Genomic DNA, 14052 nt, shown 5'->3' on the forward strand with positions numbered 1-14052 from the left:
TGGGGGGCGCTGGCTCCCACCCGGCCCCAGGGCAGGGACTGGCTGGCTCAGGGGGGTGGGGAATGGGGCAGGGGCCTGTCCCCTCTGGGGGGCGCCGGCTCCCCCCCGGCCCCAGGGCAGGGACTGGCTGGCTCAGGGGGGCGGGAATGGGGCAGGGGCCTGTCCCCTCTGGGGGGCGCCGGCTCCCCCTGGCCCCAGGGCGGGGACTGGCTGGCTCAGGGGGGCGGGGAATGGGGCAGGGGCCTGTCCCCTCTGGGGGGCGCCGGCTCCCACCCGGCCCCAGGGCAGGGACTGGCTGGCTCAGGGGGGCGGGGAATGGGGCAGGGGCCTGTCCCCTCCGGGGGGCGCCGGCTCCCACCCGGCCCCAGGGCGGGGACTGGCTGGCTCAGGGGGGCGGGAATGGGGCAGGGGCCTGTCCCCTCTGGGGGGCGCCGGCTCCCCCTGGCCCCAGGGCGGGGACTGGCTGGCTCAGGGGGGCGGGGAATGGGGCAGGGGCCTGTCCCCTCTGGGGGGCGCCGGCTCCCCCCCGGCCCCGGGGCAGGGACTGGCTGGCTCAGGGGGGCAGGGAATGGGGCAGGGGCCTGTCCCCTCTGGGGGGCGCCGGCTCCCCCCTGGCTCCAGGGCAGGGACTGGGTGGCTCAGGGGGGCGGGGAATGGGGCAGGAGCCTGTCCCCTCTGGGGGGCGCCGGCTCCCCCCCGGCCCCAGGGCGGGGACTGGCTGGCTCAGGGGGGCGGGAAATGGGGCAGGGGCCTTACATGACCCAGGCAGCCCTCCCAGGGGCTGGTCTTTCCCCGTTGCTCCCTCCTATGGGGGGCAGGGGATCCCCACCCCCACCCCACCTCTCCAGACAGCCGGGCCCTTTGGACTGTCTCTCTAGCCCTATATTTAGCCCCACGGCGAGTGCGCTAAAGGTCAGAGATCCAGGCCGCCCATTCCAAGCAGCGGGGAAAGGACACGGCAACCCGAGACGCTCGCCTCACATAGCGCGTGGGGGGGGGGCCCGTCCCGGGGCTGCTGGGATGCAGGGGTCTGGGAGGACACTGCAGGGGACGGGGGTCTCCATCCATCCGCACCAGCCCCACTGAGACCCTGACCCCTGAATGCATCACGCTGCCCTGTCTGGTCGTCAGAGCAGGGGGGCTGGGGGCCCGGACGCCTGGGTTCTCTCCCCGGCTCTGGGAGGGGAGTGGGGGCTGGTGGGTCAGAGCAGAGAGGGCTGGGAGCCAGGACTCCTGGGTTCTCTCCCCGGCTCTGGGAGGGGAGTGGGGGCTGGTGGGTTAGAGCAGGGGGGCTGGGAGCCAGGACTCCTGGGTTCTCTCCCCGGCACTGGGAGGGGAGTGGGGGCTGGTGGGTTGGAGCGGGGGTGGGGCTGGTAGCCAGGACTCCTGGGTTCTCTCCCCGGCTCTGGGAGGGGAGTGGGGGCTGGTGGGTTGGAGCGGGGGTGGGGCTGGGAGCCAGGACTCCTGGGTTCTCTCCCCGGCTCTGGGAGGGGAGTGGGGGCTGGTGGGTTGGAGCAGGGTGGGCTGGGAGCCAGGACTCCTGGGTTCTCCCCCCTGGCTCTGGGAGGGGAGTGGGGGCTGGTGGGTTGGAGCAGGGGGGGCTGGGGGCCCAGACTCCTGAGTTCTCTCCCCGGCTCTGGGAGGGGAGTGGGGGCGGGTGGGTTGGAGCAGGGGGGGCTGGGAGCCAGGACTCCTGGGTTCTCTCCCCGGCGCTGGGAGGGGAGTGGGGGCTGGTGGGTTGGAGCAGGGGGGGCTGGGGGCCCAGACTCCTGAGTTCTCTCCCCGGCTCTGGGAGGGGAGTGGGGGCGGGTGGGTTGGAGCAGGGGGGGCTGTGAGCCAGGACTCCTGGGTTCTCTCCCCGGTGCTGGAAGGGGAGCAGGGGCTGGTGGGTTAGAGCAGGGGGGCTGGGAGCCAGGACTCCTGGGTTCTCTCCCCAGTTCTGGGAGGGGAGTGGGGGCTGGTGGGTTAGAGCAGGGGAGGCTGGGAGCCAGGACTCCTGAGTTCTCTCCCCGGCTCTGGGAGGGGAGTGGGGGCTGGTGGGTCAGACCAGGGGGGCTGGGAGCCAGGACTCCTGGGTTCTCTCCCCGGCTCTGGGAGGGGAGTGGGGGCTGGTGGGTTGGAGCGGGGGCGGGAGCCAGGACTCCTGGGTTCTCTCCCACCACACGCCTTTCAGGAGCAGGGGCGCTACCTAGTGGCCATGTCTGGAAATCTACCCAGTTCTTTTTAGCATTATATCTGGTCAAGACTCATTCCTTAATGCTGGGGCAGGGGCCTGTCCCCTCTGGGGGGCGCCGGCTCCCCCCCGGCCCCAGGGCGGGGACTGGCTGGCTCAGGGGGGCGGGGAATGGGGCAGGGGCCTGTCCCCTCTGGGGGGCGCCGGCTCCCCCACCAGCCCCAGGGCGGGGACTGGCCGGCTCCGGCCCGTCTGTTTTCTGCAGGTGACTCAGGCGGCGGGAATGCCCCTGCCCCCTGCAATGCCCGTAGCCCGGACGGGGGGCGTCCTGAGCCCCTGACGGCCGGGCGGGGCCCCCGCTGGCTCCCACAGCGACGGGCCCCGCCCCACGCACCGGGGCACAATTGCACCAGGCCGGGCTGCCAACCGGCTCTGGGGTGTGGACGGGGCGGGCGTGACTCCGGGTCTGGATGGGAGTTGGCAGGAATAAGGGCCCGGGGGGGGGGGAGCGTTCCCTAGCAGTCAGTGCTGGCCCCCCCGGGCTTTGCTGGGGGTGCGGAAGGGACAGAGGCGGCTGCTTTCAAATGAACCCTGCGTCCCTGCAAATTCACAGGACCCGGTGACACCAATCAGGAAGTGAAGCCGAGAGTCCTGGGAAAACTCCAAAGGGGAGAATTACCTGCTCCCAGAGCCGGGGAGAGAACCCAGGAGTCCTGGCTCCCAGCCCCCTCCCCCGCTCTAACCCACCAGCCCCCACTGCCCTCCCAGAGCCGGGGAGAGAACCCAGGAGTCCGGGCTCCCAGCCCCCCCCTGCTCTCCCCTCCCAGAGCTGCTCAGGCTGAGCTGCGGAGGGGGGAAGTGGTTTACTAAGGTCACTTCTGCCGTGGGGCTGCGGGGCCTCTCCCCGCCCAGCCGGCTCCGGGGCCCGAATCCCTGGGCCGCTCCCCGAGAGGCTCCCCTGCTCCCGGCGCCCCCCAGCGGGGACAGGCCCCTGCCCCATTCCCTGCCAGCCCAGCGAGTCAGGGACCCGTCAGCGCCGGGCGTGACTCAGGCCTGGTTCTCCTGCTGGGGCCGCGCCCGCCCTGCGGGGCCCTCGACGCCACCTGTGGGCCCCCGCCCCATTCCTCATGACACCCCGAAATCCTGGGGGGGCCCCGTCACCGGCAGGAGGCAGAGGTGGGCGGGGGTGGGGGAAGGAGGGATCAAGGCCACCCCCCCCAATCACATGCTCCAGGCATCAGGGACACCCACCCCTTCCCCACCAGCCCCCACTCCCCTCCCAGAGCCGGGGAGAGAACCCAGGAGTCCTGGCTCCCAGCCCCCCCTGCTCTAACCCACCAGCCCCCACTCCCCTCCCAGAGCCGGGGGGAGAACCCAGGAGTCCTGGCTCCCAGCCCCCCTGCTCTAACCACCCAGCCCCCAGATGGCCCCCAGGGCTCTTTCTTTCCTATCAGGTCTCAAGGAATCCACAGATCTCTGGGGCTGGATTTACTGCCCCCCAGGAAGGGGCCCTGAGGCAGATCCCCAGTGAAATGGCTGGTCCAGGCACAGAGACCTGCCCCACCACCCCCTGCAGAAAGGGCTGGGCTGGAGGCATAAAATGCTTATCTGGAAGCTAATCAGGCAGGGCTCAGAGTGACTAATCTAATTGGCCCACTGATAAGATAAGGAGCTCAGGGGATACTGAGCCTGGATTTCCCTGGCTGAGAGAGCATGGGCCCAGCGTCCCTGTCACCGGCCGCCCCGCCCCAGAGGTGGGCGCATCTCAGCGCCGGGCGAGGGGTCTCCGGGTAACCGGCCGCCCCGCCCCAGAGGTGGCTGCATCTCAGCGCCGGGCGAGGGGTCTCCGGGTAACCGGCCGCCCTGCCCCAGAGCTGGGCGCATCTCAGCGCCGGGCGAGGGGTCCCTGGGTAACCGGCCGCCCTGCCCCAGAGGTGGCTGCATCTCAGCGCCGGGCGAGGGGTCCCCGGGTAACCGGCCGCCCCGCCCCAGAGCTGGGCGCATCTCAGCGCCGGGCGAGGGGTCCCCGGGTAACCGGCCGCCCCGCCCCAGAGGTGGGCGCATCTCAGCGCCGGGCGAGGGGTCCCTGGGTCACCGGCCGCCCCGCCCCAGAGGTGGGCGCATCTCAGCGCCGGGCGAGGGGTCCCTGGGTAACCGGCCGCCCCGCCCCAGAGGTGGGCGCATCTCAGCGCCGGGCGAGGGGTCCCTGGGTTACCGGCCGCCCCGCCCCAGAGGTGGGCGCATCTCAGCGCTGGGCGAGGGGTCCCTGGGTAACCGGCCGCCCCGCCCCAGAGGTGGCTGCATCTCAGCACCGGGCGAGGGGTCCCTGGGTCACTGGCCGCCCCGCCCCAGAGCTGGGCGCATCCCAGCAGTGCTGGGCCGGGGTGGAGGGGGCCAGCACGGGGCTGTGGGGTTTTGGGGTCACATAGGGCCCTGACCCTATTGCAAGGGGCCCTCTGCGCCCTGACTGGGCCGACCCCTCCCCCCCCGACAGGAAGTGAGACTCTATGCCCCTCCCCCCAGGAAAAAGTTGGGCCGGAGAAGAAGGAACGAAAACTTTTGCAGCCTGTATCCTTCCGCCAAATAGTCCCGCCCGCCCTCTGACGCAGGCGCGGGGACGGGCCAATGGGAGCCCGCCTCTCTGGGCGGGGGGGGCGGTCCCTGCCTATTTTGGGTGCTGTGTGGCCTTGTATGTGTGTGATTGGACATGGGGGGGAGGGGGCGGAGTCACACATGTTAGCATGTCAGCTGTGGGGGGTTCACATGTATGTCTACATGCATGTATTCAACACGTGCTGACATGCATGTCTGTTTTGGCACGGATGGCTCCTGGGTACGGCACACGCCGGGTGTTTGCATGCGGCCGCGTAGGCCCGTGTGCTTTGTCCACGCGTGTGGGGGGGAGGGGAGGGGGAGACTCCGTGTAATGGCGTGTGTGTGTTCACACGTGTCCATGCGTGGCTTTGCTCTGTCTGTGCGCCCGAACACGGGAGCTCTGGCAGGGCTCCTCGGGCTGTGGGCACGCAGCTTGTGCGTGTTGTTGTGCACACGTGTGTGGACATGCAGGATGTGTGCATGTGGGAGGGGGACACAGGCAGGTTTCCCTGCATGCCTCGGGGAGGGGATCAGACCCACATGCGCTGAGGGGAGCACCCCGACTGCTGTGGGGTGGGGGGGTAGGAGGGGAGGGGCTCTTGGGGGGCACAGGAGGAAAGGGAGGGGCCACAGTGTTGAACGGGAACCCGTAGTGGGTGCATGAGAATAAAGGGGGTGCACACGAGGGGGGAAAGGTCCAGGGTGAAAAGGGGACCCCTGGCGGGGTATGAGGGGAACAGGGGGTTCGTGAAAGAGGGGGGACCCCCTTGGGGGTGCATGGGGGGAAAGGGGGTGCAAAGAGGGGCTGCAAGAGGGGGAAAGGGGCAGGGTGAAAAGGGGACCCCCCCTAAGGGAGGCATGAGGGGGAATGGGGGTGAATTACAAAGAGACCCACTGGGTGGGGGTATATGAGGGAAAGGGGGATGCTTTAAAGGGGGGACCCATTAAGGGGTGCATGGGGGATAGCGGGGTGCCTCGGTGCAGGGTGAAAAAGGAACCACTGGGGCAGTGTATGGGGGGTGCATTCAAAAGTGCAGGCTCCTGGGGGGGTGCATGGGGGAAAGGGGGGTGCAGTGTGAAAAGGGGACCTCGGGGGGGGGCGCATGGAGGAAGGGGGGTTGCAGTGTGGAAAGGGGACCTCTGGGGGGGTGCATGGGGGGAAGGGGGGTTGCAGTGTGAAAAGGGGACCTCGGGGGGGGTGCATGGGGGAGGGGGGTTCCCATGTGAAAAGGGGACCTCTGGGGGGCACAAGGAGGAAGGGGGGGTTGCACTGTGGAAAGGGGACCTCTGGGGGGGTGCATGGGGGGAAGGGGGTTGCACTGTGGAAAGGGGACCTCTGGGGGGGTGCATGGAGGAAGGGGGGTGCAGTGTGCAAAGGGGACCTCTGGGGGGGTGCATGGGGGGAAGGGGGGTGCAGTGTTAAAGGGGACCTCTGGGGGGTGCATGGGGGGAAGGGGGGTGCAGTGTGGAAAGGGGACCTCGGGGGGGGTGGATGGGGGGAAGGGGGGTGCAGTGTGCAAAGGGGGACCTCTGGGGGGTGCATGGGGGGAAGGGGGGTGCAGTGTTAAAGGGGACCTCTGGGGGGGTGCAGGGGGGGAAGGGGGGTGCAGTGTGAAAGGGGGACCTCTGGGGGGGGCACATGGAGGAAGGGGGCTGGAGTGTGAAAAGGGGACCTCTGGGGGGTGCATGGAGGGAAGGGGGGTGCAGTGTGCAAAGGGGACCTCGGGGGGGTGCACGGGGAAGGGGGGGTGCACTGTGGAAAGGGAACCTCTGGGGGGTGCATGGAGGAAGGGGGGTTGCACTGTGCAAAGGGGACCTCTGGGTGGGGGCGCACTGCAGCGCGGGGTGCACGGAAGGAGGCGAAAGAGTCCCGGCTGGGGGCGGGGGCGGGGGCGGGGGGGGCCGCGCGGATGGATCCCGGGGCGCGCGTGGCCCCGCCCCGCGGAGCAGGCGGGGTTTGGGGGCTGCGGTCCCCATGTAAAAGCCGCGCGCCCGGCCCGGGGGGCCCCCCACGCGTCTCGGATTTTGCACCCCGCGAGGTCTCGCTGCTGCTGCTCGCCGGCCGCCCGCCTCCCCCCCACTCACGCGTGGTTGCAGCAGCAGCAGCAGCAGCGGCGGCGCGAGCCTCCCTCCTCCCCGCCCCGCCCGCGCGCGCCCTGCTGCACGCGCCGCCCGCCTCCCCTCCCCGCGCTCGCGCGCCGGCCTCCACCTTCCAGGGCGAGGTTGATTCGGTCGCGTCCGGCGTCTCGCGCCCTTTTTTTTTTTTTTTTTTCCCGGGGGATTCTTCAGCCTCGCGCGCGCGCCCTGTGTCTGCACCGGCCGCCCCGGCTCCTCCCCAGCACCAGCAGCCGCCGCCGCCGCAGCAGCAGCCATGAGCGGCTGGAACTCCTACATCGACAACCTCATGGCGGACGGCACCTGCCAGGACGCGGCCATCGTGGGCTACAAGGACGCCCCGTCCGTCTGGGCCGCCACCCCGGGCAAGATCCTGGCCAGCATCACGGTGAGGGGCGGCGTGTGTGTGTGCATTGCCTTGCAAAGAGGGGGAGGGGTGCCTTGCCAAAGGAGGGTGCATTGCAAAAGGACGGGGGGGGGGTTGCATTGCAAAAGACGAGGGGGAGAGTGCGGGGAGGGGGGGGGGGGCTGGATTCCAAAGAAGGGGGCCGGATTGGAGGAGAGGGGGGCCGGAAGTGCCATGGCGGGGACTGCATTGGAAGAGAGGGCGGCCGGAAGTGCCATACGAGGGGGGGGGACTGGATTGGAAGGGCGGGAAGGGTCATGGAGGGGGGGGCTGCATTCCAAAGAGGAGGGCCTGCATGGAGGGGGGGGTTGAAGAGTGTATAGGAGGGGGTGGGGTTCTTGCAACCAAAAAAAAAGGGGTGGGGGGTGCATGGTTGGCTGTACTGCAAAAGAGGGGGGGGAGGGTGCATTGAAAAATGAGGGGCTGGGATGGGGGGCTGGTGCATTGCAGAAAGGCAGGGGACGTCCTGGGGGGGGCTCCTTTCAGAAAGGGAGGGACCCCTGGGGGTGCATCGGAGGGGGATTATGGGGTGTATTGGCGAGAAGGGGATCTGGGGGGGAACAGAGGCCCTTATGGGGTGCCGCACCCGGGGAGGCCTAGGGGGTGTCTGAGCGTAAAGGGGAGCACGTGGGAGGCAGAAATGGGGTGCTTGGGGCAAAGGGGGGGGTTAGATCGGCCATGGCGAAGAAGAGGAACTGGGCGGGAGGGGGGGCATGTGATGGGAGCACATGGAGGGGGTGGGGGAGACTTTCTGATACTCTGTCCTGGAAGCCACAAAAAAGTTTGCAAAGTGGAGGGGGGGGGGGAAGAACCCAGCCCCAGGCGACTACTTCCTGCTCTCTCGCCCGCCCCCCCCCCCCCGCCAGCCCCCTCCCCCAACACCCCTGCTGGGATCTCTGCTTGCACACCAAAAAAAAAAGCCACTTCCTCTTGCAAAGCATCAGACTGTGTGTGTGGGGGGGGGGGTGTGACCTCCTCCCGCCCCCCCTGCCCTGCTGCCCTCCAAACGGGGGTTCCCCCCCCTGCTCCCTGGGGATGGCAGGGGACGGCTCCCTGCTCCCCACACACCCTGGGCGGCTGTGGGTCGGCCCCAGCTGGCACCTTCTGGCCCGGCCCCACCCTGAAAGGCCCAGGCGGCTACCAGCAGGAAATGACTCAAGGCCAAGGGGGAGGGAGAGGAGGTCTGGTGGGCGGAATGCGGCCTAAATCTGCCCTTGGTTCTGCAAAGCAAACTGGATCCAGGGTCCAAATTCCTGGATCTTTGAGGCCTTTTAATATCTCCTCTCCCCCCCCCCCCCCCAAGGCCCAGGGCTGGTTTCCTGTCCTGGCCGAGGGGGGGACTCCACAGTGGGGCGTGAAAGTTTGGAGCTTAATTTTTTTTTTTACTGCGCTGTGGGGACGAATTGGATTCCCTGGTTCTGCGCCGCGGTTCGGTGCCTGCCGCTGTAGCCCAGAGGCGGCTGCATCTCGGGGCCAGGGCCTGGGGTCAGCAGGGCCGCGTGTACCCCCAGAGGCGGCTGCATCTCAGTGCCAGGGCCTGGGGTCAGCAGGGCCGCGTGTACCCCCAGAGGCGGCTGCATGCCAGGGCCTGGGGTCAGCAGGGCCACGTGTACCCCCCCCAGAGGCGGCTGCATGCCAGGGCCGGGGATCCCTGTGAGGGGAGTGGCCCCACCCCAGAGATGGCTGCAGCTGGCCTCTCCATCCCTGAAACAGAGTTTAAAATGGCCAACTTGGTGTGGCCTCCCTCCCAATAGAGACCCCCCCCTTCTGAAAACCCAGGATTGGGGGGGCTGCCAGTCTGAGCTCTGGGACTCAGGAGGCAAATTCAGCATTTGCTGTGTGTGCAAAAAAAAACAAAACAACCCAAACCCAGTGAGCGAAACTTTTGCAAACTTCCCGAAAGCCAAGCCGCCTTCTCACCCCCCCTCGGTTAATAAAATGGGTGGGGGCGGGAAGCCGCCTGTCTGTGTTTAATCGAGCCTTTTGCTGCCACGTCTCTGCCTCTGCGGCCTCGAGCTGTCTCCCTCCTAAGCTCCCAAATCTCCCCCCCCCCCCCATAGCTTTGCAACAATCATTCTTGAGTTTCGCCCCTCTCTTGCCTGGGGGGCTGGTCTGAATCTCTGGCTCGCCCAGTTCTGTTTAAAAGCCGAAGTCGGTTTCGGGCCCGACTTTCCCACTCTTGGCAGAAACTTTTTTGTGTGTGTTTTGTTGGGAGTCCAAAAATGTTTCCCCTCTTCAAACCGGCCTTGTTCGGTGGTGGGGGCTGGTCTCCTGTCTAAACCCACCCAGAATTTGGGGCCTCCCGCCTGGGAGAGCATCTGGGTCCCCGTCTCCTGGCCAGAAAGGGGATGGAGCCCGGATCTCCGCGTCCTGGTGGTGCATGTGATATTCGGGTCCCTTGAGTGGCTCCGGTCCTGGGGGGTCCCGTCCCCCCCCAAGTGACATGATGATGGGTCAGCACAGAGCTGGTACAAACCCGTCCCCCTCCCGCTTCCTGCAATTGTGCAACTGATTCGGGGTGTGAGGCTGCCCCCTGATTTTGTTGGGGTGGCGAAAAGCACCGGGTTGGAGAATATGGGGGGGACGGACGCTTCCCCCTTTCTCCGTTCCCTCCCCAGGACCCCAGTCTCTGCGCCCCCCCCCCAGGGTGGGCCGGGGACCTGCTGCTCCTGTACTGGGACCCCTCTGCACCCCCTCTTTTCTGTAGTGTCTGCAGAACTTTGTACTGGTAGGGGAGGGAGGGGCTCGTCCGGGCGGATTCTGGCACAGGGCCGGGCCCAGGTGCCGTGGGGCGCGGTGCCGGGTTGTATCCGGGCAGGGGCTGTTACAAGTAGGGCTGGGGTTTGCCAAAGCCCGTAACATCCATGGGGAACCCCTCCCCCCCATATCCTGTCTCCTCCCGGACTCCTGGGTTCTCTCCCTGGCTCTGGGAGGGGAGTGGGGGCTGGTGGTTAGAGCGGGGGGGGGGGGCTGGGAGCCAGGACTCCTGGGTTCTCTCCCCAGCTCTGGGAGGGGAGTGGGGGCTGGTGGGTTAGAGCAGGGGGGGCTGGGAGCCAGGACTCCTGGGTTCTCTCCCCGGCTCTGGGAGGAGAGTGGGGGCTGGTGGGTTAGAGCAGGGGGGGCTGAGAGCCAGGACTCCTGGGTTCTGTCCCCGGCACTGGGAGGAGAGTGGGGGCTGGGGGGTTAGAGCAGGGGGGCTGGGAGCCAGGACTCCTGGGTTCTCTCCCCAGCTCTGGGAGGGGAGTGGGGGCTGGTGGTTAGAGCAGGGGGGGCTGGGAGCCAGGACTCCTGGGTTCTGTCCCCGGCACTGGGAGGAGAGTGGGGGCTGGTGGGTTAGAGCAGGGGGGGGCTGGGAGCCAGGACTCCTGGGTTCTCTCCCCGGCTCTGGGAGGGGAGTGGGGGCTGGGAGCCAGGCCTCTCTCTCTATCCCCTGGGCTTAGGGACAGAGGTTGGGGGAGGAAGGGGTTTCAAACCTCAAGCCCCCCCCCCCCCGATTACGGGGGTGTCCGTTTCCTATGGAAACTGAGGGGGGAGGGGGCAGACCAGTGGGGGGAGCTCGGTGCGGCGGGGGGGGCGGGGCTGGGAGGCCGATGATCGAGAATGCGGAAGGGCCTGGTCTGGCCCAGCCCCTGAAAATAAGGATCTTGGTGGGGGGGCTGCTGAGTCAGGAAGCTCTCAAGAAGGGGAAGTTTGGGGGGGGGTGAACACGGCTCAGCCCATCTGTCCCCTAGAGGGAAAGGGTGAAATTGGGGAGCCAGTTCTCCCCCCACAAAGTGCCTCTGGTTCTGCTGCCCCTTCATGACGAGTGTGGATCCAGACTCTGCCCCAGGGGGGCCAGTCCCCCACCCCACCCCCCTCGGCATGGGTGGATTGTGCCCAGATGAGGAACTGGGGGGGGGGCAGGTGTTTTCTGGTGGAGAATAGATATGGGGGGGGGCTTGTTAGGGCAGACAGCTGTTCTGGGCCCAGCTGCTGCCCCCACCCCCACCCCAGGGGAAGCAGGTGCTGGGAGGCGAGTAGGGGCTGGTGGGTCAGAGCAGGGGGGGCTGGGAGCCCGGACTCCTGGGTTCTCTCCCCGGCTCTGGGAGGGGAGTGGGGGCTGGTGGGTTAGAGCAGGAGGGCTGGGAGCCAGGACTCCTGGGTTCTCTCCCTGGCTCTGGGAGGGGAGTGGGGGCTGGTGGGTTAGAGCAGGGGGGCTGGGAGCCCGGACTCCTGGGTTCTCTCCCTGGTGCCAGAAGAGGCATGGGGTTTGTGGGGGGTAGGGCTCCCCTAGCCTGTCCAGCGTGACCCCTGACCTCTTCCCTCCCCCCCCCCCAGCCGGCGGAGGTGAACGTGCTGATGTCCAAGGACCGTAGCGGCCTGTTCGTCAACGGGGTGACGCTGGGGGGCCAGAAGTGCTCGGTGATCCGGGACAGCCTGCACGTGGACGGGGAGAACACCATGGACTTGCGCACCAAGAGCACGGGCGGGGCCCCCACCTTCAACATTACAGCCTGCATGACCAACAAGAGTGAGTGCCGGACGCCTGGGTCCTCGCCCTGCCCCCGGCGGGGGGTGCTGGGAATGGGAGCCAGGACTCCTGGGTTCTCCCCCGGCTCTGGGGAGGGGAGTGGGGGCTGGTGGGTTAGAGCAGGGGGGGCTGGGAGCCAGGACTCCTGGGTTCTCCCCCAGCTCTGGGAGGGGAGTGGGGGCTGGTGGGTTAGAGCAGGGGGGCTGGGAGCCAGGACTCCTGGGTTCTCTCCCCGGCTCTGGGAGGGGAGTGGGGGCTGGTGGGTTAGAGCAGGGGGGCTGGGAGCCAGGACTCCTGGGTTCTCTCCCTGGCTCTGGGAGGGGAGTGGGGGCTGGTGGGTCAGAGCAGCGGGGCTGGGAGCCAGGACTGTCTGGCCCTCGCTTCCCCCCCCCCACCCCAAAGCCAGCAGGGCTGCGTTCCCTCCCAGCAGCTGCTGCCTGCACAGCTGGAGGCCTGACCCCTTTCCCTGCGGCGGGGCCCACAGCAGCTGGCCCCGGATCCCTGGATAACTGGCCTGGCTTCATGAACAGCTGCGGGGGTGGGGGGTGACAGCAGGACTCCTGGGTTCTCTCCCCGGCTCTGGGAGGGGAGTGGGGGCTGGTGGGTCAGAGCAGGGGGGGCTGGGAGCCAGGACTCCTGGGTTCTCTCCCCAGCTCTGGGAGGGGAGTGGGGGCTGGTGGGTCAGAGCAGGGGGGGCCGGGAGCCAGGACTCCTGGGTTCTCTCCCCAGCTCTGGGAGGGGAGTGGGGGCTGGGGGGTTAGAGCAGGCCATGCTGGGGGCCAGGACTCCTGGGTTCCCTGTAGATGCTGGGGTAGGGGTTACCTGACTGGATCAGATCCCAGGGGCCCATCCGGCCTCTGCCATGAGACCAGTGTCTTCCTCCATCCCCGGCGTGTGGTGGGGAGGGGGCAGCGGGTAGCCTGGGGGGCCCCTCACCCCTCTTTTCTCTCTCTCTCCCCCCTGCAGCGATAGTGCTGGTCATGGGCAAAGAGGGCATTCACGGGGGCTGCGTGAACAAGAAATGCTTCGAGATGGCCAGTCACTTGCGACGTTCGCAGTATTGACGCCGGCCCGGCCCTCCGCTGCGGTACTACTGATGCCCACGCTGCCTGGGACCACCCGCCCCCCCCCCCCACCGCCGGGGCGCACCCCGCCCTGGGGCCTGGAGCAGCCCCCCCATTCCTCGCTTTCGGATCGCGACTCCGGCCCGCCCCGTCTCTCCGCCACTTTTTCTATCACAAAAATCCTCTTCGTTGCTGCCAAATTTTTTTCTGGTTTTAAAAAAGAAAAAAAAAGTTGTAGGTTTTTTTTTTGGGGGGGGGGGAGGAGGGTAAGGGGGGAAAAAAACTATATTGGAACGAAAGAAATAAAAAGGAAATTTGAATAATTCTCAAGGCGCATCTGTGTCTAGTGTCCACTCCGGGAGTGCTCAGGACTCCTGGGTTCTCTCCCTGGCTCTGGGAGGGGAGTGGGGGCTGGTGGGTTAGAGCAGTGGGGCTGGGAGCCAGGACTCCTGGGTTCTCTCCCTGGCTCTGGGAGGGGAGTGGGGGCTGGTGGGTTAGAGCGGGGATGGGGGGAGCCAGGACTCCTGGGTTCTCTCCCCTGCTGGGGAAGGGTTGCCTAGTCAGAGCTCAGCTGGGGGCAGGGGGGAGGGTGCAGCCTGGGAGACACCCCCCCCCCCCCAGGGCACACACACTCCTGGCTGGCTGGAGAGACGCACACAGTCGCACACCCTTAGTACACAGCAGTGCCTGAGTCATGGTGCAGGGAGGGGCGTGAACAGCTGGCCAGGGACCTGCCCGAGCTCTGGCCCCAGGGATCCTGCCTTGGGGTGGGGGGGCTCCCACCTGTGCTCCTGTCTGGGTTTTGGGGGGGGGTCTGAGCCCTGGCCCCAGTGCAATGGGGTACCCAGGACTGGCTTCCTGCCCATCCATCCCTGCAGGGAGATGGAGGGGATCTCTAGGGCAGGCAGGCCTTGGGGTCGGGTGCTGGGCTGGGGGGGGTCAGGACACCTGGGTTCTATTCCTGATCCCTGAGGGGAAGGCCTGGGGGGCCGGTTTCCCCCTCCCAGCTGTACTTGAGGCAGGGGGTGAGCTGCAAAGCAGCAGATGTGGGCTGGGAGGGGGTCTCTGCTGTGCCTGGCATGGGGGGCAGCTGAGCCACTCCAGATCTTCCCGGGAAGAAAAACCACGGCCCCCCCAGCACCAGCCCTGCGCCCGCTGCCACCTGCCCTCGTCCCACCCGGTGCCCCCC

At 67.7% G+C, this 14052-nt stretch overlaps 1 protein-coding gene across 1 annotated transcript; it reads left to right on the forward strand.

Moving 5' to 3' along the window:
• Nucleotides 1-6771: 6771 nt before the first annotated feature.
• On the forward strand, nucleotides 6772-12934 carry PFN1 (profilin 1). The gene is made up of 3 exons (XM_045000442.1): nucleotides 6772-7271; nucleotides 11607-11799; nucleotides 12766-12934. The coding sequence occupies exons 1-3, from the start codon at nucleotides 7140-7142 to the stop codon at nucleotides 12861-12863; spliced, it is 423 nt and encodes a 140-aa protein (XP_044856377.1). The 5' UTR covers nucleotides 6772-7139; the 3' UTR covers nucleotides 12864-12934.
• The last annotated feature ends 1118 nt before the right edge of the window (nucleotides 12935-14052 follow it).

Source organism: Mauremys mutica, unplaced genomic scaffold, assembly GCF_020497125.1.
Source record: "Mauremys mutica isolate MM-2020 ecotype Southern unplaced genomic scaffold, ASM2049712v1 000330F_np12_obj, whole genome shotgun sequence".
Lineage (NCBI taxonomy): Eukaryota > Metazoa > Chordata > Testudines > Geoemydidae > Mauremys > Mauremys mutica.

Coding starts and splice junctions, on each gene's coding strand:
- PFN1 (XM_045000442.1), top strand. CDS start 7,140: ATGAGCGGCTGGAACTCCTACATCGACAACCTCATGGCGGACGGCACC. Junction 7,272..11,606: donor AGATCCTGGCCAGCATCACG/GTGAGGGGCGGC, acceptor CCCCCCCCCCAG/CCGGCGGAGGTGAACGTGCT. Junction 11,800..12,765: donor AGCCTGCATGACCAACAAGA/GTGAGTGCCGGA, acceptor TCCCCCCTGCAG/CGATAGTGCTGGTCATGGGC.